We start from the raw sequence: 25,729 nt of genomic DNA, 5'->3' as shown, positions 1-25,729 counted from the left end.
CTCTCATCAGAAGCTTAAACCCATCGATGAAATGAGCTACAGAGAATCGTGGAACCAGAAACGAGTAGCTAGTGTTAAAAACTAAACATAAACAATAAAAACCCAAAGCCTCCACTGGTTCATGCTGAAGGAAGGGCTGACTCTCTCACCTGATGAGGAAGCCGTCTCCCCGTCTGGCTCAGCGCTCTTCAGCCTTCAGACAGATCGTAGCTACAGTCAGGATCTCCAGAATTTAAAGTTATAAGTTCTGAACGTAGGGCTGGACAATATAGACAACAAGCTCATCGATAAAAATGTCAAAAATACATTTTACGCGCAGCCCTGGGCCCCTGGCCATCTTAGGCCATTACTTCATGTTAAAACACGTTGGTTGCATTACCAGACTTGTTTTTATCAATTCTGTGTTGCAAACCACCATTGTTTGTTTGTTTGTTTGGTTAAGTACTTTAATCTATTTTGGGACAATTTCTTCCTCCTCTCCTTGCTGCAACATCTTGTATAAATCACACTGCTGTCTGTTTAGGTTTGAGAGGGGATTGGCTGGGTGTAAGTAGTGACTAGTATGAAGCTATCCAATAGGCTGTAATGGAAAAAGGAACATTTTATTGATCCATTTGTTTTCTATTGAACCACATGTCTATTGGTTATATATATATATATATATATATATAATTGTCCAGCCCTATCTGTACGTTTCCACAGTAAAATCTAAAGTCAGATGGAGCGGAAGTGCAGACAACAAAACGGCAGCATAAAATTGTTGGAAACTAAAGTCATTTTTGACAACCTCCCCTCGTTTCAGAGGCTTTAACATGATTGGACAAGACAGAATACCTGCTAAATAAATGTTCAGTTCTAATAATGAGTAGAAAGTGGTGGCCTAACGTACCTGGTAGTAGTCTGGACCCCACTGGAGGCACCTGCATCAGCCTTTAAAGCAGGAAACCTTTTTAACACGTCAACCTGAAGGAACACATCAGTGACACTCATGCACCACTCTGTTAAATATTCAACACCTGTTGGTCACGCTAACCACATGTCATCAGTTCATGTTTTTACGTTCAGACCCTGAGACTGGGGACAGAAAACAGAAGCAGGAAGTGGTGGAACCTACACAGTTGCTACTGGAAGACTTTAATATTCACATCTGCTGTCCTGGAAGTTTCTTTAGTCTCTGATTTCATCAACCTAGTGAACTCTTAGTTTTACGCAGTGGGTTAATGTGGCCACACACTGGATCTTGTGTTATCACTGGGGTGTTCAGTAGACAATCTGACTACTAAGGATGCAGTTTTTTCAGACCATAATCCGATATTTACCCCCAGTAGGTATAGTCGTCATGTGAACTCTGACACTGCAACTCATTTCACTTCGCTGTTTGAACAAGCCTTCTTTGATTCATCAGACGAGTCCTCACTGGATGGATTGCTTACTTGTTTTAATGAGACCTGTGAGGCTATCCTTAACACTGTTGCGCCGTTAAGGCCCAGGAGGGGAAAGCGTACGGTAAATTTATGGTCAACGGACGCTACTCGTGCCACAAGAAGGACATGTAGAAGGTACGAGAGACAGTGGAAGAAGGATAATCTGCATGTTATGTGACAGTTGGAAATCTCACCAAGAGGCAGATCTGCGAGATTTGCATATTATCCAATCTCATTTCCTTAAACTCAAATAACCCCAGAGTACTTTATACAGCAATTAACTCCGTTTTGAAAGTGAATGATCACCATGTGGTGCAGGCTTCAGATAAAATGTGTGATGAGTTCCTTGACTTTTTTATGGGGAAAGTCGCTGCGCTCCGGGCTACCATGCCTAGGGCACCGGAATGCCGCCCTTCTGTGACTTCTATCAGAGGTTTGGTAGCATTTCAACCAATTAGTTTAGATGACTTGGATCAAGATCGTTGGGGAGGCTAAGCCGAGCGGCTCACCAGACGAAGTGATGCCAACGCTCCTCTTTAAAGAAGTCTTTCCAGTCGTCGCCCCTCTAATATTGCACATAATTAACATGAGCCTAAGCTCTGGCATATTCCCGACGATTTTAAAAAGGCGGTTATTCAACCTTTACTCAAAAAGCCTGGACTGGATGCTTCGCTGGCTGCAAACTACAGGCCCATTTTGAAATTTCCATTCTTAAGGTACTAGAGAAATGTGTTTACCACCAGCTCTTGGTTTTCATGGATGAGAATGCCACTGTGAGACTTTCCAGTCTGGCTTCAGAGCTCTACACAGCACGGAGACTGCACTGGTTAGAGTGCTCAATGACATTCATCTAGCGACTGATAGCGGTAATTCTGTGTTGATACTTCTGCTGGACCTTACGGCTGCCTTAGACACGATAGATCATGAAGTGCTGCTTCACCGTCTACTCAGGGATTCCCTAAGTGTGGTGCAGGGGTGTGCGAGCTGCCACTAGGGGGTGTGCGAGGTGAAAAGTGTGATGGCTGTGGAGCTCAGAGAAGTCTGTCATATGTCACCATTAGCGTAGCCAGAAACTCATTTGTGGGTGGGCCTAAGAAAAAGTAAGTGGGCCCAATAAATGTAATTGAAAACAAGTATATTTTGCGCGTGTGTCCTCCGCATGTGCCCTAGCTTCATAATAACAATGCGTCGAGCTTCAGCGTTCTGGCCTGCGCACGCCGATATGTTCCGTGTTTGATCATTTTTATCGGTGTTGGAGAAATCTGAAGGTGGTGAGTCATTCTGGCAGATTGTAATTAACACCTGTCTCATGCAGGTGTTCTGACATTGTAAACCTCACACACAGAACATTGTGGATGTAACTAAATAAATCAAGAAATGATTCCCATCTGAGCATTTTAGCATTATTATATTATTATATTAGCACACTGACTGTGGGACAGCATTCTAAACGTGTCGGGCTATTAACAGCGCGCTGAAGATCTGAAGTTCAGAGTGCTTCTGTCAGAGGTCAGACGCGTTCCAGCGGAACCACGGCTCACGGGTGCACATGTGAGCACATCAGTGCTGGGCAGAAGTAATTTTACAACATTGGTTTAAACAGCGCCAATAACGAGACACGGTGACTGGAGCGGCTCATGGAGCTGTGCCGCACACACACAAACACACACACGCGCACACAGATTCAATAAGCACACGCTGCGCCGTCAGACTGAAGGCAGAAATGAGCACTGCCTCCTCCGTGATAAAAACTTTTAAGAGGTTTTATAACAACATTTTTCATTCCAGGTCAAATTAAGATATTAGCTTCTATTTTGGGATGACGTATTAAAGTCGGGTCCGCTCCAGCCAGTGACTCCTCATGAACCTGACCACAACTTCTGTTACTGCAGCATTTGTTATTCCAGTCCGCTTGGCAGCGGATCGCAGATTCAGCCACACCAATAAACCGCAGTAAGTCGGTCTGAGGCAAAAGTGAACCTCATGGCTATAGCTTTTCCATCTTTTCCCCTATAGACATTTGATTACGCACAAGTAGGTGACCAGTTCAGGTTTACGCAGAGCAGAAGGAAGGAGAGAACTCTGGTTAAACATTCGTGCTTTAAGAAAACCGTTAATTGCATTGTTTATGTGCTACCTGGGCACTCTAAATATTTATTTGAAATTAAATCAAAGGAAATTGTAATGGTGTCGAATGTTTATTAATTACTATTTAAAAAAATGAAAGTGATGGGGAAAAGGTCGATCGTATTTTTTTAACCCTGTCTGTTTAGCTTGACGTCTGATATATATATATATATATATATATATATATATATATATATATATATATATATATATATATATAGAGCCATGCCCTGATGTGGGGCTGGGGGGTGCGTCAACACGGTCGGGACATAGAAGGGGGTGCGCGGCTAAATAAGTTTGGGAACTGCTGGTCTACATCATTATGTTGGGATTTCAGGGTTAGCCCTGGATAGCTGGCCATTAAATGACCCACAGTCAATTAGAGGAGAGTCAGAATGTCTGCTTGGAGCAAACAATATAGCCTCTGTTTTCTGATCATTTAAGCTCAGAAAAATTTCACTCATCCAGGTCTTGATCTCCGTCAAACAATTGGAAAGAATAGAAATAGACAGACCTCCTGACGTGTTCAGAGGCAGGTACAACTGACAATCATCAGCATAAAGGTGAAAGTGAACTCCAAGCTCACGACAGATGTCACCTAAGGGCAGAATGTAAATAGAAAACAACATCGAGCCCTGTGGTACCCCCCAGGTTAAATCAGAGTACTCTGAGGAACAACTTCCCATCCTTACACACATCTTTCTATTTGTCACGTATGATCTGAACCAATCCAGTGCTTCAGTGACTAATCTTGGTGTTAAACTAGATAGCACCCTTTGTTTTGACACCCACATTAATGGAGTGATCTCCTCCTTTTTCCACCTTTGTCGGCTGGCAAAGATCAAACCTTTCCTGTCACGACATGATCTTGTGACGGTAGTCCATGCTTTTATTATGGTGCGATTGGACTACTGCAACTCTGTTTTATTCGTTGTGATGAAGGGCTCAATAGCCAGGTTACAAATGGTGCAGAATGCTGCTGCCAGATGTTTTGAGGGCATGCGCAAGTATGACCACATAACTCCTGTCCTGGCTGCATTTCATTGGCTGCCCATTGATGTAAGGATTCGTTTTAGGATACTTTTGCTGGCTTTTAAAACATTAAATGGTCTGGCCCCTCCTTACTTGGTGTCACTGCTTCAACCGTACACCCCTGCACGGTCACTCCGCTCGGAGAACCTCATGCTCCTCTCAGTCCCAAGAACGCGCCTAAAGACACATGGTGATAGGGCCTTTGCTGTGGCAGGTCCTAAGCTTTGGAACGAGCTTCCTCTCAGCATAAAGGCCTCCACCTCTGTGGCGGTTTTTAAGGCAAGGCTAGAAACCTACTTTTATGATCTGTCTTTTAGTCTTTCTAACTAGTTTTTATTGTTTTACTTAAAGTGATCCGTGCATTCACTGTGTTTTTTGTCTGTATCATGTGATCCAATGTTTTTATTTTCTGGACCTAATGCTTTATGTTTTTACTTGGTCTGTGTAGCGCCTTGGTGGCATGTTTTTGCCTGTAAGGTGCGATTTATAGATAAAGTTGAGTAGAGTTGAGTTACAGTCTGAAAGAGCTTAAAAGTCTTTTGAATGACTGAAAAACAGCTAAAAATACCTCAGTTATACTTAGTAGGTACAGTTGATGTGTTATTATCCTTTATAATTATAATACCTGAAACCTATGTGCTAGATCTGGTCTTTGTTATGATCAGTACAGGACCCTCATGCTCCTATATTTCTTCCTACAAACGGTCAAAATCCTGATTAGGAAATTTTCACTCTTTGTTATATTGCAGCCATTTGTTAAAACCAGGGCTTATTTGAGCTGGATCTTGCCGGAACAAGATCCGGGAGCTATCTTATTTTGAAAGGACCGTTCTGGCAACTGTCTGCTAGGATCCGGCAACTCGTGACAAACTTGTGCTATACGCAGGATTCGAATAACGGGTGAGCTAGGGAGCTCCTGGAAGTCCTCAACACACCCAGGGGGAGCCCAAAACCATCCTGGTTCTACTTATATTACATTATCTATGTGGACTCTCAGGGGATTATTTAGAGCTGAGAGGCGCAGAGCTCTGATCGTTGATGCGCTCCAGACAGATGCGTCCTGAGCACGGCCGCAGTAACATCCTCAAAGTGTCGCCACCTCAAAAACAAAGTTAACACGCGATTATTTATGTCGGCTCATACAGTGGTGTGAAAAACTATTTGCCCCCTTCCTGATTTCTTATTCTTTTGCATGTTTGTCACACAAAATGTTTCTGATCATCAAAAACATTTAACCGTTAGTCAAAGATAACACAAGTAAACACAAAATGCAGTTTTGAAATGATGGTTTTTATTATTTAGGGAGAGAACAAAATCCAAACCTACATTGCCCTGTGTGAAAAAGTAATTGCCCCTGAACCTAACAACTGGTTGGACCTCCCTTAGCAGCAATAACTGCAATCAAGCGTTTGCGATAACTTGCTACGAGTCTTTCACAGCGCTCTGGAGGAATTTTGGCCCACTCATCTTGGCACAATAGTTGTAATTCAGCTTTATTTGAGGGTTTTCTAGCATGAACCGCCTTTTTAAGGTCATGCCATAGCATCTCAATAGGATTCAGGTCAGGACTTTGACTAGGCCACTCCAAAGTCTTCATTTTGTTGTTCTTCAGCCATTCAGAGGTAGATTTGCTGGTGTGTTTTGGGTCATTGTCCTGCTGCAGCACCCAAGATGGCTTCAGCTTTAGTTGACGAACAGATGGCCGGACGTTCTCCTTCAGGATGTTTTGGTAGACAGTAGAATTCATGGTTCCATTTATCACAGCAAGCCTTCCAGTTCCTGAAGCAGCAAAACACCCCCAGACCATCACACTACCACCACCATATTTTACTGTTGGTATGATGTTCTTTGTCTGAAATGCTGTGTTACTTCTACGCCAGATGTAACGGGACATTTGCCTTCCAAAAAGTTCAACTTTTGTCTCATCAGTCCACGAGGTATTTTCCCAAAAGTCTTGGCAATCATTGAGATGTTTCTTAGCAAAATTGAGACGAGCCCTAATGTTCTTTCTGCTTAACTGTGGTTTACGTCTTGGAAATCTGCCATGCAGGCCTTTTTTGCCCAGTCCCTTTCTTAAGTGGAGTTGTGAACTTTGACCTTAATTGAGGCAAGTGAGGCCTGCAGTTCTTTAGAAGTTGTCCTGGGGTCTTTGGTGACCTCTCGGATGAGTTGTCTCTGCGCTCTTGGGGTAATATTGGTCGGCCGCCCACTCCTGGGAAGGTTCACCACTGTTCCATGTTGTTGCCATTTGTGGATAATGGCTCTCACTGTGGTTCGCTGGAGTCCCAAAGCTTTAGAAATGGCTTTATAACCTTTACCAGACTGATAGATCTCAGTTACTTTTGTTCTTGAATTTCTTTGGATCTTGGCGTGATGTCTAGCTTTTGAGGTGCTTTTGGTCTACTTCTCTGTGTCAGGCAGCTCATATTTAAGTGATGTCTTGATTGAAACAGGTGTGGCAGTAATCAGGCTTGGGGGTGGCTACAGAAATTGAACTCAGGTGTGAAACACCAGAGTTGGGTTACTTTTTAACAAGGGGGGCAATTACTTTTTCACACAGGGCAATGTAGGTTTGGATTTTGTTCTCTCCCTAAATAATAAAAACAATCATTTCAAAACTGCATTTTGTGTTTACTTGTGTTATCTTTGACTAATGGTTAAATGTGTTTGATGATCAGAAACATTTTGTGTGACAAACATGCAAAAGAATAAGAAATCAGGAAGGGGGCAAATAGTTTTTCACACCACTGTATTTCCTTTTATATTTTCTGTCTTTTATTTGTGCCTGATGTGTTTCGCTGCTGCGGAGCGCATCACCTGTTTCGTCCTCCAGTGAATTCACCTCACCAGTGCGGTCAGCGCGCACTCCGCTGTTTTTGCGGTCGGTAGATCTTTTAGAACTGCAGCTCAAAGGTAACTCATGAGGTGAATATATATGAACCCAGGTAGCAGTTTCTCTTTAGGATTGAGAGGAGATGCAGGAAGATAATAAACAGACAGGACAGAAAAATAGTCAAATAAAAACAAGTTAGTTTTTGTACCTGGTGGTTGCAACAAACAGACACCATTGAAGGTAATCATAAGTGAGGAACAGAAAATGAAATAATTATTTTAATGTTTAGAGCAGCAGGAACTCAGAGAGGCTGCAGGCGCATCAGTGAGTTTGCGGCTGCTGCGCAGGGGGAGGGGGTGGGGGGGACGTGACGGGACTGGGACATTAATTCAGACAGGGAATTTTGAAACCATCCCATGCCACCGCCCAAGTCATGATAAACACTAAAAGTGGGTCAGGTTGGGCGCCTACTGATCTAAAAGTGTAAAACAAGTGTTTTAAGTGTTTTTAAATTGTATAGTGTTACTTGTTTTACTTAGTTATCTTGTTGACGGACTACAGATGCTAATTAGCAACTATGCTATAATCTGGTCCATTTACGATCAATACAATGTCTTTGATTGTTTATTAATGTGCTTTGTCCTGATAAAGAATTGAATTGAACTAAACTAAAACTTCACGTGTCCTGATTCTTTCCTCTAAAATATAAATGTTTGTGTTCTGCTGCTATAATTTGTGCTTATGTTGCATAAACTGAAATTCTATTTTATTCAGTTAAACGTGCCTCCTGCTCATTGGATGAAATAGGCCAGACACCATCATCCACCTGAATTTAAGACCAACAGGTACCAGACTACATGTCTGGGTCAAAAGAATCACACCACAAGCAGAGACATAAACAAGTGTGTGTGTGTGTGTGGGGGGGGGGGGGGGGGGGGGTCTCACCATTGCTAAATGACTGCATCATTAGAGTCATTTAGGTTTACAATGTAGTTGGCACAGATTAAATGGACAGCCTCAACAATGGAAGAAGCCTTTTGCAGATGCACATATCTCTGACATCCATATATACTGACAGACCAGCATATATGGATGTTTTCCTCATACTATTCATATGAACACCACTAATAATAATACTAGGGGTTTAAAGGCTTTGGACCAAAGACAAAATAAGCCAGAAGTGAAGGTTTATGCATTTAACTAGAAATGTCATAAATGATCATCAGGGCTGATGAAATCTAATCCAGATTAGTCCAGGTCAGAATTATCATCTCATCCGTCTCATGATCAGCAGCAGCTGGATGTTCATGGCCACAACATTCCAAGTGAAGCACACCCCTTTTATGTCTTGTGTTTGCTCACGATCCATATTTCTGTTTAGAAACCGCCTCTCCTCCATGGATGTACCTGCCTGTCAGAGTGTCTAACCACTGGTTGGTCAGCTGATGCTGCTGTCGGTCATTGCAGGAATGTGTACGGTGTGAGGAAACAGTTTTAATTTCTCTCCTCTGCCTGAGCTGATAGTGATGGGCAGCGCGCCTCGCGGCAGTGATGCACCTTTTGCGCAAAATGCGGCCCTTCCTGGAGCGCGTGCCAGACCGTGGATGACTCATGTTAGAGGACACACAGATATATTTTCAAAAATCTCTGAGATTTTGACTAATGAATCCCTGGAAATTTTACCGGTGTGCACTGTGCCCGAGAAAACGTGCTGGCATGCTGAAAGGTTATATTTAGAAGTGGCGGCGGTGCTGGTACCGGGCCAGAGCTCTGCTCTCTGTCCCTAAAGGATGAGTCTGATGATCTGATCATCAGAACCTGATCATCATGATCCGTTCCTGACAGCCGCTGTCTCTCCCTCCCCAACCTGCCCCACGTGCCCAGCACTGCACGCTGCGCAATAATTAAACTGGCCCAAAAACTCCGCCTTAAACCGGTTCTCCCAACATGACCACACACAGCCAGCCTGGACATGCTTCTGTGGGCAGAGCTTTCTTCTTTTTCAATCTCTCCTTTTCTGCTCCACCTTTCCTGGTCCGTCTAGGTCCATTTTGCCTCTGGGGCCAAAGGTGCGGTGGTGCTAGCCGCTCTGGGGTGGTGGGTGTCTGCAGCGCTTTGCCAGACCCCGACAAAGTGAGAGGAGGGGGTGTCTTTGTGCCCAGTTTGCTCCGTTTGTGCGAGCATCAGGACAGCAGATGCCCTAGTGAGCTGCATGACGGATTGCTCGTTTAGATGTTACGCACGTCATGACCGGCAACCACTGAGCGGGCCAGTTTAACGGCCAGGCCACCGGGAAACCTCCCGTTTCTCCCGATTACCGACCCGCCACTGAAGAGCACTCCCCCCCAGATCCTGAGCATGGAATACGCACAGATCTGTGCGTAAGTACGACTGATAAATGAGGCCCCAGGGCTGTGAGGTAATAGGAGTCCTGCACAAGGCTGTAGATGTTGTTCTTGAATATCTAAAGAGCAGGAAAAGATAGGCTCCTCTTTGAGCCTTCTTCATGCTGTCTCAGGTTCTGTTGGTATCCTTAATTCTACTTGAGAAGAAACATTTAATTGGGACAACAAGTAAGACTGAAGAAATCCATGAAAGGGTGAATACTTTTTCCCAGAACTGTTCCTCAGTTTCTGGAAACTAAACCTGCTATCTTGAAGTCTCCCCGTCCCTCCTGAGTCCAGCAGGAGCTAAGCTAGTGAGCTAGCCGGATTCTGGTTTGTGTGATGAATGTTCACCTGATCTTCCCGTTGTCTGACCAGCATCTCAGCTCTTTCCTCGCGCTCCTTCGCCTCCTTCAGTTGCAGTTTGAGCTCGGAGAGGCTGGATGTCTTTAGAGATAACTCCTTCTCCAACTCCTTCATCTTGTTCTCAAACATTCTGCACGACACCAAACTCAGACTCACATGCTGCCCGTTCTGCTTCATGTCACGGAGCTGTGGGTAGCAGTGCTGACCTGGTTACGACAGAAGCCTTCCAGGCCTTGCCTGTGCCCTCTGTGACGGGTTTACACAGAGCTTCTCGAAGTCTTTGTTTGGTTTCTTCCAGCTCTGCCTCGAGCTTCTCATTGGTCACTTCCAGGCTTGTCTTGGTGACTCTCATCTTCTCTGCTGCTCCCATTTCCTGTTAGAATAGACGGGAACGTTTATTACAAACAACCATCAGCCTTGTTCCTGTTTTCCCCGCTGGAACATGAATAAACGTTGATACCCGTTTGATCTCCTTACGCAGACGCTCATTTTCCACCATTATCTTCTCCAGGCCTTTAGTTTTGGATTCCAGTTTTGAAATCAGCTCAGCTTCACTTTGACTCTTTAGAGTCTGAAAGTCAGCCTGATGAAAAACACAAGCTTTCATTAGTAAACAGCACTGATGCACCACACGAAGGACGGCCACCACAATGCTTACACCTTTAGTTGTTCATTTTCTTTCTCCAAAGCAGCGACTCGGTCCAGATCTGGAGGCCTGCTAGACTTCTTCAGAGTGTTGTTCTCCCTCTGAACCCTCTCCACCACCTTCTTCATCAGCCCGATGGTCTTCTCTAGCTCGGGTACTGTTTTACCGCTGTTTCCAGCCTGGTGAGGAACACAATCATCAAAAAGACAAACGGACTCGATGGAGTCCTTGCAGTCGCCACGGTTAACCTACTCCACGTATGTGGACCAGCCTCTTCTCTACTTCAGCCTTTTCCTTTTTCAGTGCAGCGCAGAACTCCTTAAGGTTGGAGACTTGATCCTGTGGAGAACAGAGAGCAGGGCCTATAGAGCTGCTCTATAAATGTGGACGTTCTAGGGTGGTACCTTGAGTCTCGGTAAATCTCTGTTGGTCTGTTCCAGCTGAAAACGCAGCTCCAGATTCTCGGAGGCCAACCTGAGATTTTCTTTAGAAAGGTCCAGATCTCTCTGTGACGGCGTCCCCGTGCCTCGGCCTGAAGTCTAGAGACAGAATCATGTCAGAACAAGACCACAGCTGAAGGGTTTAGAGAACAGCTCCACTACATCATCAGAGGCAGATGGTGCAGAGGAGTTCACCACTGATTGGTCACTAGAGCCTGACTGTAGCACATCTATCACTACCACAGCACTACCACTTCAGCAGAGTGGCTACGGAAAGCCTGGAGTACCTTCAGGTAACGCTGAGCTCGACTGTCCTTTTTAGTGTCAACAAAACTCTCTGGGCCTTTGCTCAGTTTGATGCTGGAGTCAGCATCCTCCTTTTCCTCCAACTCAGCTGCTTCCTGCATCTCAGATGCGACTGTGACATCAACGTCGTCAGCATCATCTGGGTCTGAATCACCTTCACTCACAGCTTGACTCATTTCATCTTCTGCTGTTGCGTCGGACTCAGACAGAGTTGATCCAGTCCTCTCTGATGGAGCCGACTCACTGCCTTGTGCAGGTTGTGCTCCTTCCTGCTCAGGCGCAGTCATTTCAGGGCTAACGGTGACCTCTTCTGTAACATCTAGGACATCTCCTCCCTTCTGCCCTTCCTCCTCTTGAACCTGATCTGAGCTATCTTCAGGGTTTGATAGCTCCAGGTCAGGACAAGCATCTTCTGCTCCACTTTCTCTATCTGTCTGGCTTTGCTTTAGCTCCCCCTGGTGGCCACAGCCCTCCTCTGCAGTCTCAGGGCTACGTGGGTGGCTGCAGGGCTCAGCGGGTGGGGCTGCAGCGTTCCCTTCACACGACCCATCCTCGACATCAAAAGTGACAGAACAAATTCCTCTAAAAGCACGGGAGGAAATTCCTCTCCCCTTCTCAGGCTATAAATCCGATCAAATCCAGTGACAAAGGAGAGAAATGGAGAAAGAGTCTGATGAATGCACAGTTAAACATCTCAAGTCCTTCAACAGAACAGAGGCCAAGTAATATATCTGTTATAAATATTAGATGTTGCCATTTGGATAAAATATAATAATCATTTAAAAGTCTTCAAACTGAGCTCTTAAACCCAAAGCCTTCAGTAAATACAGCACCAGTGTTCCTTATTTGCTGGCTAAATGAGACTATTACATTTCCATTTAACTACTTACTCACATAGTAGTCATCACTATGATAGTTACTTCATGTTATAAAATGTTGGAGAAATGATCTTTTTCATCATTTAAAGCCTTAAAAATGTACTTTTCTACCTCTACTTCTGTTATTTAGGTACCAAAACTAAGAAAAAAGCAAATTTCACGTAATAAAAGCTTTCATCATGTTTCATGAATTTACTTGTGATCCTTCTGATCAATGCACCGATGTAACAGCTGATCTAAAGATGGACGGGTTGGCTTACGGAGGGTCTGGACGGAGACTCTTTGGGGGTCTGGTTCTCCTCCAGGATGTGGTTTCGTAACACCAGATTCTCCGTGGCATCATCACAAGGTGCGGCCTGCTGTTGTCTGGGAGTTCAGAGAGAAAACAGCAGTCTGGGTGTGCGTTACAATGTGAGCTGGCGTTTTCAAAGTAAACATTAATGTTTGGGGCCCGGCCCGCTTGTGTGATAAAGGTTCTGTGTGTTTTAGTGTTTTGTTTCACTCGTCTCCTCATTTTCCCCACACGAGGTGATATCAGCTATCGGCTCCATTTACAAACTAGCTCGTTTGAAAAGTGTGCTGTGATGACACACACACACGAGACACAAAGGTGTTTTTGGTTAAGTTTGGAAGTGGTCTGTTTAAAGCAGGGTGTGAAGGCCGCTGTCCTGCATGTTTTAGTTGTTGCTCTGCTCCAAAACACCAGTTCAGCCTCTCTAATTTCTACAGAATCCCCACTGGACCAGGTCAGGTGTGCAGGAGTCTGGAGAGCTAACAAACACCATCCGACAGGCCTTACATGTCTGGGAACCCCCACTAAGTTATTATCAAAGTAAAAGGACAAAAACAATAAATACTCATATTTAATGCCCATGTTTACTTCTGACCACTCAGACACACTTTAAAGTTGTGATTTGTGTCTCCAGCTCTGAGTTTTTCCTCCTCAGATCCTCTAGTTCCCTCTCCATCTCAGTGGATCGCACCCCCACCACCGGGTCCACAGCCACACCCCGAGCCTTTAGTTTCTTCTGAAGTGCAGCCTTTTCCTGCTCTAGTCTGCAAACACGGGAAAAAGCAAAAGGAAAATGAATATAAAACAAGACACAAGGGCATGACAGCTCCACTGACTTATGCACAGCTGTGCAGGAGCGTCTTTTGATTCTGGACGAGAAGAATGAAAAGGAAGTAAATCAGTCATGAGCAACATCATCGAGCAAAATCTAAGAAAGCTGTGCAAACCCGCTAGCGTGATCTACACACTGACCTGGCATAAAGGTCTCTGAGAGTGCCGAGCTGCTTTGACAACGATTCATTATCTCGTTCTCTCTCCTTCAGTGAATTCTTCACTTTTTCCATCCTGGCTTGCCATTTTTTGCTCTCCTCCCACCGCACAATTTCTTCTTTAGTCTATCAAAAAGACAAGTGATGCATCAGCTGAGTATGTAATAAATACTGAGCCAGTGGAAAACAGTGGGCCCGTTCCCGGGATGTTCGGGGCCCACCTGTTACAGAAATGTGGCTGGGCTACAACAAAAACTGTTATCGGTGTTAGTTGCACATGTTAGCATCACATCTAAATATGAAAGGTCAGCGCTAAATGCTAGTCACAAACAGACTCTTTCTCATTCTCTGTGCAACATAATAAAGAAAATACTGGTGGTTTGAATATTTAGTTTCATGAACTGATTTTCTACATCTGTGTGTTGCTGATTCGTGGATCTTTGTGATGAAAACCACCCAACCAAAGAAAACTGGATGATTGAATAATATCCTGTATGGCTGCAGAAGCTCAACGAGAGATGCTTGGATACTGAAAAAAAATCATCATCACAAATATTTTGGCCAGTAAATAAATGATGTAACACAGTCACTCATCTGGTTTGAAAATGCTGCATTTATTTATCCTGTCAGCAAACAACACATCAGACCAAACTCATATAACACACAGCACGTTCTCCGACCATCGACGGGATGTCTCTGCATGGTGCACTAGCTCGTTTATTATGGTCTGTGGTCATATTCATCAAGTTTTACATCCGTTTGGAACCCTATTTGATTCGATTTTGGATGAACAATTACAGAAATCTATGCTTTGACCACATATTTTGTCATGAAAACAAACGTTTTCTGATCAAACACCTAAAACATGCAGAGTTCACATTTCAAGGAGACAGCAGACACAGATTTGTGTTTAGTGGTGAATAAAACGTATGAAAGTCTGAATTCAGAGGTAAAATAACTTTTATCACGTTAAAATAATAAACAGTAAAGACTTCCATTAGGCCGGATTAGGATACGGTTATTTTTGTTACAATCAGATGTACGTTTAAAACACACACACACACGCACGCACAATATCTAATGAAGCTACTTGATCAATCAGTCACATAAAGAACACACACGAGCAGGCAGCGCTGCTGTAAAAGCAGAGAAGAGCTGCTACGGGGGCCTGGAGGTTCAAGCAGGACGTCGGTGTTTGAAAAAATGTTTTTTAGGAGCATCGATGCTTGGAGGTAGAATTATCAGTTAGATAAGTCTAACTGATAATTAGACTTCTCTAGTAGACAAGATACTGTAACTTATTAGTTAGACTTTCAGTTATCATCTTGGAGTGTGTGTGTGTGTGTGTGTGAGGGGGTCATAGTGGAGAATAACCAAAGCGTATTTTTGAATAGATAAACTCCGGTGGTGTGTTTTGCTCTCATTCTGTCAGCTTTTCTAAAGTTGACTTTTTAAAACACCACAGAAATGCAGATTTGACCTCAGAGGGAGTGGAAACTATAACAAAATAATTCTACAATCATTTTTTATTTTCTTAATTATATTGTTTTTGGAGCCAAATGGACACTGAGATAATTTCATAGCTGCGTTCTGAAAGCCACTCTGATCGTTCTAACCAGCTTTAACTCAGTTAAACATCAGATGATCTTATTCTGAAGCTCTGGCCGTGGCAGGATTCCCTTTTTATTGTAGTGATGTTGCAAATAGAAGTGTAAGTTGTGTTTTATAGGATGGAACAGACCGCCTCAGAGGGAGGAAGGGACCACACCACAGGCTAACATCATTTTAATTTAAGATGAAGTAATACTGAATGTAAATGATGGTGAAACTCCTGACTGTGACACACACTCATCCATCCCTGAGCCGTGGTTAACACACCAGCATCTGCACAGAGGATGTCCCACACTCAGCTACTAGAACAACACCCACACTCCTATAATCATTCATGGATAATGGTAGCAGCGTTAGAGCTGTGTATCATGTGTGGTATGATGATGATGTGAAGTACCTGCTGGTCCTGACCCTTTTCTTAAGCGGACCTTCTAGCTGACTGCTTCCTCCCAACACTAAACTAAACACCTCCGGCTGTTCTGATGCTTCTGCTACCACCGATCAGTCTGATGATGCTCAAACCTTTCCGGGATCCTCTTTGACTTCGGCTCTTTTCTCCAGGTCAGACTCCAGCCTCCTGATCTTCCGCTGTAGGTTCTCGATGGTGGGCCCTTTGCTAGCTGCCTCTGAGTGAATCTAGACGACAAACACAAAAGTCTCATTTTTCATACCAGACAGCTTTTTTCTGTTAACACTCATCTAAGAAGGAGGGATGCAGCGGGTTAAATATACGAGCTGAGAAACGCAACAATAAACCAGGTGGTCTGTTGGGATACGCTACAGGAATACCCAAATAATTAAATCAGCTCAGAAATTCCTCACGAGTTCATCTTAAATCCCAGCAGACAGAGATTTCCCTCTCGATGCATTCCTCCGCCCTCTCCTAATGGGCTTGGTATGTCTCGCATCCCAACCTTTTATCATATTTCAAGGTCTGACTGGAATCACGCGTCCACATGATGTTATGCTGGTGAGGCTGCGTCATGTGGCTGACCATGAATGCATCGATCTGCAGCTTGTGTCACAACAACCAAATGAACCACGCTCCTTCCCAAACCAGCGAGCAGGTGTGTGGTTGCACACGCTCGTATACACACCTGTAAGGCGGTGGTGAGCCTCTTGACTTGCTGCTTCAGTTCCAGGACTTCTTGTTCCCGCTCCTCCTTTTCAGCCTGCAGTCGCTTCTGGGTCTTTTGAGATCTCTGGATGTCTTGATTCAGCCCCTCCACTTCCTCTTTCAGGTTGTTCTCTCGACTTCTGGATGACTTAGTGAAGTCCTTTGCAGCTTGAAGCTCTTCCTTAAGTTCATGTACTTGTGCCTTTGAATGAAATAACAAGTACTTGAGATCAGTAAGCAAGTTGAAAAAGTGTATTTTTATGCAATCAAATGAAAGCTATAAGTGGACAAAAACAAGTCCTGAGCAGAGTGCACCAGCAGGTCCTAACTTAAACCAGTCATAACCCGTAATCTGACTGGAGTTAGAGCCGAGTGCACCAACTCAGACTAGAACCAGCCACAGCTGCAAGCGTTGCTGTGCTGCTTGCCTAGCGACGCATCGGCCCCAGCGCAGCGAGAATGGAGGAGGGAGGCACATTTCTACTACATTAATAACACAAATACAAACAAACAAAAAGGCGCTGTTTGAGAGACGATCTCGGCTGCCATCCGCCCGCGCATACAGTTGAGAAGATAAGAAAAAAAGGAAAAGATCTCCTGTCATGAGTAAAAAATGACCAGTCTGCTGTTAAAAATCCCCAGACCGGAGGGGTCCTCTATCTTCATGCCTGCTTTTGGAGTGGATCTGACAGCAAGGTCACTCGCAAAGAAGCCCTAAATAACACTAACGTCTACGTAGGGCTGGGAAATACATCAAACATTTATCGTTATCAAAGTTTCTGACTCTTATCGAGATAATTTTTCCCATGTCAGTAAATTTGATAATAAAAAAAGAAAAGATGTGTGCAGGTTGGCAACGTTCATGTCCCTCTCAGAAGCTGCAGCACCCTGAATCACGTAAAAATACATGTGACAGCCCCATCTAGTGGACAACTTGCAGTTATCATCCATTTATCGTTACCGAGGGGAAATCCTCAACATATGGTGATAGTGATTTTAGGCCGAATCGCCCAGCCCTACATCTACATTTCATTAACGATATTAAACATGAGAGACGGGAGGATTTGCCATAAAAATGTGTACAGTAAGCATGAACCCTGTTAAAACGGCGTCCAGACAAATAGGGAAAGCTGGCCAGACCCCGATGGTGCCCGAGGGTTAATGGGACCTTTTAGAAGATCAGAGAGCTGCAGGAATCATCACGTGGCTTCAGATTTGTGACCTACATGATGAAGTGCTGGGTTCCTCCAGGCCTCCTCAGGTTTCTGTTTAAATACATTTTAATTTAAAAAATATTGTAAAAGTGTGAGTAACTGTTGAATGTTGCTGCTCCACACGCGTCTCTCTGGCTGTCTGTGCTTTGTGTCATTAACACGACGTTTAATCACGTCATTAAACTGTTACATGGACATGTGGCAGCGATGTCTGGCTGCATGCTCGCAGTCACAGGCCCATTAGATATGACTGAGCTGAAACAGCTGCAGCATAAGTGTATCTGCCTACACCTTGTGATGAATTATTTTTTCATGTGATCAACTCTTCCAGTTCATTTACAGTGCTGATGAGAGGGTGAGCCTCCGGAGAGCAGGCGAGTGAGAGAGGACGATGAACGACAAACATGAGTCAGCTGAGCTCTGCCAGATTGGAGGTCAGCTGTTTTTATGAGCGGTCCTGATGTCGCTGCTCCACTTGTGTGGTTGCTTTTTGCTGCTGAATCCTTTTCAATTCAATTCAATTGAAAAACACTTTATTAATCCCAGAGGGAAATTGATTTCCTGCTGAGTAGTCAGCCAAATCTGCACAGAGCGATGTGAAAGCTAACCAGTGCGGAGCTTATTACCTGCTCTTCACTCACGGATTCAAGCGAGGAGAGAACAGCGTCCCTCCAGGACCGGGACTGGACACCACTGGTTTAACAGAAACCAGCTAGCAGTGCTTCACCCAGAGGTGATTAATGACCGTAAAACTGAAACAGAGTAGAGAAACCAGAACACGTTCACCTTCAGGTCTTTGGTGTGTCTGTCGACAAGCAGCTGCACATTGAGGCTCTCCTCTCTCTGGGCAGCATTTGCTATGACCTGCTGCTCTGCTGCAGCCGTCATCTCCGCCCGCAGTTCCAGCAGCGCCTTACTGAGAGCCTGTGAAAAGACGAAACAAAGAGCATGGTGCACACAGGTACAGCTGACACTCAATCATGCATCTCTCTGGGATTACTTCCTCTCTGCTCCCACAGTTAGCTCAGCTGTCAACATCTTTTAGAAACTGTTTTTGGACAAAACTTTTTCAGTCATTGTAACTTTTATTATTGATGAAGCGTCGATCTGATTAAAACCTTCAGCTGCTTTTCTTTTTGGGCGAGTTGTGCTTTGAGCCGTTCCACCAGGTTCTTCATGGTGTTGCTCGGGGAGCGGACCGTGGCCTCTTTCTGGGCCTCCAGGTCCATACGGAGGTTGTTCATCTCCTTCTCCATCTGAGTCATCTGACTCCTCTGGTCCTCAGTTTCACCAGTCAGAGCTTTCAGCTGGACGACGTACCTCTCTTCCAGCCTGCAACGAATCGCTTTTATCAGGTCTGTTGAAACCAGGATACCTAAAACCAGCATCACTTTAACCGATACAACATCTAAGATGGTTTAGGAGCTGTAAATCGTATGTTCTAGGGCAAAATCAGAGATCAGATCTAGCTGATTAATCTCCCCACAATAACTGGGATGATTGTAGTTTAAAACTCTGATAAGAAAGGCAGCAGGTGGTATGTAGTCATCAAATATTTAATTATTAGTCTGTCTGGACACCCGATGTTGTGAAAATGCAATTAACCTCCATCTGTTTGAGTTTCAATAAAGAATCATTGATGAGACTTCTCAGCTCTCCTGAAACTCATAAAGGTGTTTCTCTAAAACATGAGCTGGTGTTGTCGTCTGTCACTCGTGTGTGTGTTGTGCCACAGACACACACCTACCACCCAGTGCACTGTTGAACTTTTCAAAACCCCTTTAATCTGATTTACCTTTGACCCCTTAAACCCAGTCTCCTTTAATTCACCCTAAGTAACCGTTTGTTCGCTAGATTAATATTTTTCCTTGAAGTCTGACAGTATTGACCCGTTCGATTACTTTACTGGAGCTGTGAAGTTTACACTGAGCAGAAAATCCAAACCCAAGCTCTCACAACAGCCCCTGGTGGAACACAACAAACGAGCCCTGTGATTAGAGCGCGGCAGAAGGAACACAGTAAACAAGGGTAAACAACAAAACCAAGAATAAATACTTCTGTGGAGTCCTACTTTCGTTTCCCACACCTGTACCCGGTTCACTGTACTAAAACGTATCAAATCCCAAACTTTAAGACGTACGTCTAAACCGCAGACTCCACCCCATGACTGAGCTCGGCCAAGGGCCGTAGCCAGACTAAATATTTACATGCAAAGACATGCTTGCTAGGCTACGCTCTTCTTTTTGGAGTTGAACATTAATGCTGTCGAAGATTCTGGAGATGTTTTTATTTGCTGATAACATTTGGGATTTTGCTGCAAAGCTACACAACATTTTAGAAGCTTGGAAGGTTTAGATGTGTAGGGTTCTCACACCAGTTCTCATCGCTCCTCTAAGATGAAGGAGACTGGTTTGGCCTGAGAAGGCTGAGGGGACCAACACAGAACTTCCTTTTTGAAAAGAGACACCATCAGGTTGAGCTGGAAATCTGCAGCTCCTACACACATGACTGTGATCGTTTATTAACTTTATACAGACATGCACAGCTATAACTTCTATATGGAGTTTTGGTTGTACTGTAGGATGCGGTGTTGGGATTTTATAAATGTGATTTGACAGATTAAACATTGCTAACCTCAACACAGACAACCTTCCTTCTTCCTCTAAATTTTTTAAAAATTTCTCAGAGGTTCCCAAAGCTGGGGTCTGGACCCCATTGTAGGCCACTAAGAGCTACACAGGGAGTCCTGAGGTGATTTCCAGAAATGAAAAGAAGATTGAAAAACAATGCTGAAGCTATGGATATGGGTGAAAATGAGCTGAGGAGGCGTTCTTAATGCCCTGGGTTTTTAGCGTTTTAAGCATGTTTGTGTAGTTAAATCAGAGATTTCTGGGGTCACATATCTTGACATCACTGGGAACCACCGAGCTAGATGGCTGAAACCTGGACCCAGCTGGGTCTTCTAACAGGACCACAACCCCAGTCCCACAACAGATGGATGAATTAGGCCCATTGTTCTGGCCATAACCTTTTCTTCAGAGCTGAGTCCATGCCAGAACATTGGTCCACAATGGGCTAGAAGCTCACTAGAGACTCATGGTTCAGGTCCAACTCAGACAGACATTAGTGTGGGTGCAGGTAGCTATTGGAGAGGTTTTGAATTGTGAAAGGTCACATGAACATGAGCAGTTTTTTCTGTGTTTTATATAAATCCATAACCTGATGTAAAGGATTGCTGTGGATTATGTGAGTTTGAAAGAGCTGCAGTTTCTCAGGTTGATCAGGAGCCTGTAGACACGGTTGGTCACCATTGTCTGGGATGTGCAGAACCTCTGAGCGCTTGTTTGATACTGCTAATCTCACACTAATGACGACCCTTCTACCACTGCTTGTTCAAATAAATATCAGTTCTTCACCCTAAAAAAGTAAACAGAGAAGTCTATTCACTTTTCCAGTTTGTTAGCGTGTTCCTTAGCTTGAGCTTCCGTGATGCTCCTCTGTCGCTCCAGCGCCGCTGTGGTCAGCTTCAGCTTCTCTTTAATGGAGGAGAGAGAGATGTCCTGCTCAGCCACCGTCTGCTCCAACTCAGCCAGGCGCTCTAGATGCTTGGATGTCTGCACCCTGATGGTGGGCTTCTTCATCAGCTCCTAAACGCCAAACCCCACAACAGTTAGCAGCATCAAATAAACCTGTTTGAACTGGTGCTGTGATGGTTCTCTAGTTGAGCCGGGAGTCTCTAAAGAGGGCAGGGGTTCGATAATATTTTATTACGTTTAACTTGGAACTCTTTTATATTATTTAGGGACTGGATTTAATTCTAATTTGAGTTTAACTTTAATATTTTATCATTTTTAGAAACATTTTCAATGTTTTTGCTAAATATACTTAACTATTAAACATTGAAAAACTGTATTTGTTTAATGGCCTGCTAGTCGCTACTAGCTGAAACTAGCTGGTGGAAATAAAAGTTCACACCCAAAAACAAAAGGTCAGGTCTCAGGAGGATATGGGGGTTGTCTGCTGGAGATAAGCACGGGTAGGGTCACGTTAGACACGTGTTTTTGTCAGATCATCCCAGAACCAAGCAAGGAGACGGTACCATTGCTGTCTGCTTGAAGCGGTCCAGTGAGATGTCCGAGTGCACGTCCAACTTCTCATGCAACACTCTCAACTCTTCCTGATGTCTCCTGATCATTTCCTCTTGACCCTGGTCCCGACAGAGGAAATGCAACGCAGAGAGACAGTAGAAGGTTTAACAGGAGGAAAACAGCTCTGAGCTTCTGAGACTTTAAACATGGCGTTCAGGTTTGCACTGGTTCTTGGTCTCCTGGAGCCTGCCTCTTGCCATTATGGTTCCTCTCTACAGCCCAGTAAACAGGCTGGTGAGGACACAACACCAGCTTTAGTTCTCTGAAGTGGAACCAGAAGGACCTGCTACTAACGGAGCTCTGGCTCTGGTTTAACACGAATGACAGTCTCTGACGGTTAGAAACAGGATCTCCGTACCTGTCGGACCTGAACCAGCTGGTTCTGGCACTTCTTTAGCATTTCTTCTTTTTTATCAAGTCGAGCTTGGAGGTCTTTGATGGTCTGGTGGGCCACCTTGAGGGCAGGTTGACTCTCCCGCTGGTTTTCCTCGTGCTTGGACAGATCTGCCAGCAGGTGCTCCCTGGCAACAGAATCTGGGAGTCGGAGACGCAGCTCATTGATCACCTTATCCCTGGAGAGGATGTTCTGTTCTGCCTTCCGCAGAGACTCTTCTGTCTCCTTCAGCTTCTGTAGATCAAACATGTCACTGGATTAATGGTTTCACTGTTTACCTGAGAAGATGTGATGAATGCATGAACAGCGAGGAGATACTATGCCTTGTCCAGACTTTTGCACGCGGCCTGAACGTCCAAGATGGTGCGGATGTGCTCTCTGTTTTTACCCAAAGCGAACTCTAACTGATGAGCCAGAGGCAGAGCTGGGTCTGGGAGGGATCCTGTTGCTTCATCACACTGGAAATCATCATCAAACAGGTCACAAGCTCAAAAACAACACGTCTCAGACATGCTGTCTGGTTTGGTGAACTCTGTTGTACTTTAAAAAGTACATGGCTCCAAATGAAGACCTGACAACATTCAGATGCTCCTCAGTGTCACATCAGCTGCCTCTCCATGTCCAGATGGCTGTGCAACTTGGGATGGAGGTAGCAATAAAACTCTTCTGCTACCCACCCAGGCTTTGAGCCGTGGCTCAGTGAGATGCTATCTGCTCTACAAATGGAAATGCTTCGACAAAAGCATCGCATTAAGACAAATTTAGGAGGATATGTGGACCTTGTTTTATCAAACCAGACCCATAAGAACATTTTATGACTTCCCAGTTTCTCATTATGATTCTGTGTTATTTACCCAGAGGTTCCTTCACTCATTGTCAATACTTTGAATTTGAATTTATTGAATGTGAATTTCTTTGACTACTATTTTGAAGTATGAAACATATTTCTTTACCTTGTTTTGGTCATTTAAGTTTCTCAGGGCTGGCAGCCAATATGTTCTTTTTGTGAAAAAATACAAAAAAATAATATTACAAAACAAATATGATCCAAGCCATTAAAGCTCGCTGGGCTGAGGCTGTTGGCGACTAGTTGGAGACTCAAAGTTGGGAGAAAAGAAGCAGATTTGAATCTCACTGAAAATGTGGGTGAGAGATTTTGGTCCATGTTTGAAAACATGGTTGCAAAACGTGTCTCAGTTTGTTACCTTAGATGTTTTTGTCATTAAAGCAAGTGTCTGACGACCTTTAACACGCTATAGGGACGAGAAAATGCTGTAACTAGCATTTGATTTGCCAGTTAAAGAGTTAAAAAATCAATCGCCCAAGCCTGCACACATACACCACTTATAGTTTATGTACGTGAATGATTGTGTTTGTTCCCCTGCTTCAGATTTCACACTCGTCACACATAATTGTCATCTCCAAGAGATCCCAGCAGCATTTACACAACAACTCCAAGAAATATGTGACAGAAAGTCTGTCTGGGAGTTCATGAGAGATTCCTGCAGCACTCATAAGAAAGACGCACGTGTAATGAGTACAAATTCAGTCAGACTGCAAATGAAAATGGGAGAATTGTTTTATAACATTCCTGCAAATTATAGTTTCTAACTAGATCGCTGCAGGCCAGTAAGATCCTGGCTTTGGTCACCAAGGTTGTCTTTATGTTTATGTTTATTCACTTAGCAGATGCTTTTGTCCAAAGCGACTCACAATTTCTAACTTGTTTAGGGTTAACCTTGTCTTTAATTTAAGAGCTTTAGATAAGTTCGTCCAGGTCTCCTCTATTCTTGGAGAACGTTTGTTTTTAGATTGTAAGAGGCCCTGTGACTTGTATTTGCAGGAAAACTGAGAACACCCATGAGTGACTCTGGCTTTAAGGAAAAAGCAGCAACGTTTCACCTTTTCTGTGCTGCTGAGAATCTCGTTTTGCTGCTTCTCGTAGCCCTCCAGTCGTCTCTCCAGCTCGACTTCTCGTTGATCCCAGCTCAGCTGGCGTTCTTCTTGCAGCTTGGCAAGGGAAAGAGAAGATTTGTCTAAAAAATAACCACCATATAGACACATTCTGAAGCTCCCTCTGCCTGCTGTGTCAGGGTTAGGGTTATAGCGCCTTTGGCCACTCAGACAAAAACAGGGAGGAAGATGAAATATTATTTCCATAAATAACAACCTTTTCGTACAGAAACCATGTCTGACATCTGGAGCGGAGAAAAAGAGCTCCCAGGAGTTTGGGGTCCAGCACGAGTTTTACCATAAACTATTTTATAACCGTCAGATGTTCAGACGGTATTTTCAGGTGTGTGTTTGACACTCCTACAGTGAAGGACTGAAGGAAGTTCTGATCTACAACGGCTCCTCAGACAGGTTCTAGAGGCAATACCTTGAGTTATTAATGTTTAAGTTTGTGATTGGGTTCATTTCCTCTCCTTACAGTGTTTAGCTGAACAATGTCCTCCTCCAGAGAGCTGATGGTTCGGTCCTGCTCCTTCACGAGCTTCTTCAGGTATGAGATCTCCTCCTTCTGCACTACCAGCTCCCTAGCCTTCCTCAGCTCCTGGAGGCGAGCCTCCTCCATCCTCCTGTGCCACTCAGTGACCTGTCCAGGTTAGATTTGGTTTAGTAGGAAATAAAACATCAGCTCAGAAATATCTGAAACACAACAATCGCCTCTGACCTTCTGGGCACCTTTAATGTCCTTCAGTGTTAATATGAGCTCCTCCAGCCCTCGCAGTCTCAGCTCCAGCTCCTCAGCTCTTCCCTCTGCGCCCCTCCTCTCCTCCTCTGCCTTCCTCCTCTCCTCCTGAGCTTTTGTTCTGTCCTCCTGGAGTTTCATTAGAGTCACAGAAAACTTCTCCTGCTGAGGTAGAGGCAGAGCTCCGGCAAACTGCCGGCGCAGGGACTGGATGGTTTTCCGAAGGTGCATGGAGCGGCTCCTGCCCTCCTGGCGGGCGAGAAACAGAGCTCGCTCGCTAGTGTCCAGTCGCTGCTCGGCACGCAGCTTGTAGGCCTCCAGCGCCTGGATGTGGGTGGCGGAGGCCTCCAGCCTCCCCACAGCAGACGACTCACTGAGCTGCAGGGCTACAATGTGCTGGTGGAGCTTTGCAATGAGGGCCTTCTCGTCGGACTGGGACTAAAAACACAGATGCAGAGCATCGAGCATTTACATTATCATCCTACCTGTTGCAGATGGCTTCCTGAACAGCCTCAGTTCGAAGAAACAGCCTTTCTGTCCTACAGAACTGAAGTGCAAATCTGGCGGGAATCGTCAGCTCGTCAGTTCTGAAAACTCCATTTCTCTGATCTGAGGCTGTTCAAGAACAGGTAGATGGGATTTACTCCCAACTTCAAAATGGCCTCAACTAAGGTGAGCAGCAATGTGGAACGGCAAGAGGAACTGTTCTGGGTTAAAAGTGAACAAATGTTCTGTTTTTGTTTTTCCTTTTGAAGAACAGCCTCTAATGAAGCTAGCCGAGCTTTGCTGTAAACTGAAATGTGTTCATCCAGTGTGGGATTGTGCTTCCATTCAGC

At 44.4% G+C, this 25,729-nt stretch overlaps 1 protein-coding gene across 6 annotated transcripts in view; it reads right to left on the bottom strand.

The window, feature by feature from the left end:
- The window catches only part of cep290 (centrosomal protein 290), a 98,443-nt gene that overhangs the window by 795 nt on the left and 71,919 nt on the right, over positions 1-25,729 (bottom strand). For 3 of the 6 annotated variants that reach the window (XM_070550240.1, XM_054732735.2, XM_070550241.1), the window contains 23 exons: positions 24,876-25,331; positions 24,633-24,797; positions 24,104-24,211; positions 22,525-22,659; positions 22,166-22,435; positions 21,759-21,866; positions 21,107-21,306; positions 18,778-18,991; positions 18,446-18,583; positions 16,426-16,647; positions 15,851-15,964; positions 13,701-13,843; positions 13,337-13,492; positions 12,697-12,802; positions 11,540-12,178; positions 11,217-11,351; positions 11,065-11,151; positions 10,827-10,991; positions 10,627-10,749; positions 10,373-10,539; positions 10,155-10,296; positions 890-963; positions 150-193 (listed from right to left, as the gene is read on the bottom strand). In XM_070550240.1, coding sequence (XP_070406341.1) covers positions 150-193; positions 890-963; positions 10,155-10,296; positions 10,373-10,539; positions 10,627-10,749; positions 10,827-10,991; positions 11,065-11,151; positions 11,217-11,351; positions 11,540-12,178; positions 12,697-12,802; positions 13,337-13,492; positions 13,701-13,843; positions 15,851-15,964; positions 16,426-16,647; positions 18,446-18,583; positions 18,778-18,991; positions 21,107-21,306; positions 21,759-21,866; positions 22,166-22,435; positions 22,525-22,659; positions 24,104-24,211; positions 24,633-24,797; positions 24,876-25,331 — 4,111 coding nt within the window. Of the gene's footprint in view, positions 1-149; positions 194-889; positions 964-10,154; positions 10,297-10,372; positions 10,540-10,626; positions 10,750-10,824; positions 10,992-11,064; positions 11,152-11,216; positions 11,352-11,539; positions 12,179-12,696; positions 12,803-13,336; positions 13,493-13,700; positions 13,844-15,850; positions 15,965-16,425; positions 16,648-18,445; positions 18,584-18,777; positions 18,992-21,106; positions 21,307-21,758; positions 21,867-22,165; positions 22,436-22,524; positions 22,660-24,103; positions 24,212-24,632; positions 24,798-24,875; positions 25,332-25,729 lie in introns of those variants that run through there. The other 3 variants (XM_070550242.1, XM_015963804.3, XR_011520306.1) reach the window with 2 other exon arrangements.

The sequence above is a fragment of the Nothobranchius furzeri genome, chromosome 4 (assembly GCF_043380555.1).
Source record: "Nothobranchius furzeri strain GRZ-AD chromosome 4, NfurGRZ-RIMD1, whole genome shotgun sequence".
Classification (NCBI taxonomy): domain Eukaryota; kingdom Metazoa; phylum Chordata; class Actinopteri; order Cyprinodontiformes; family Nothobranchiidae; genus Nothobranchius; species Nothobranchius furzeri.
The sequence above is the reverse complement of the archived record's forward strand: the minus strand, read 5'-3'. Positions and strand labels throughout refer to the sequence as shown.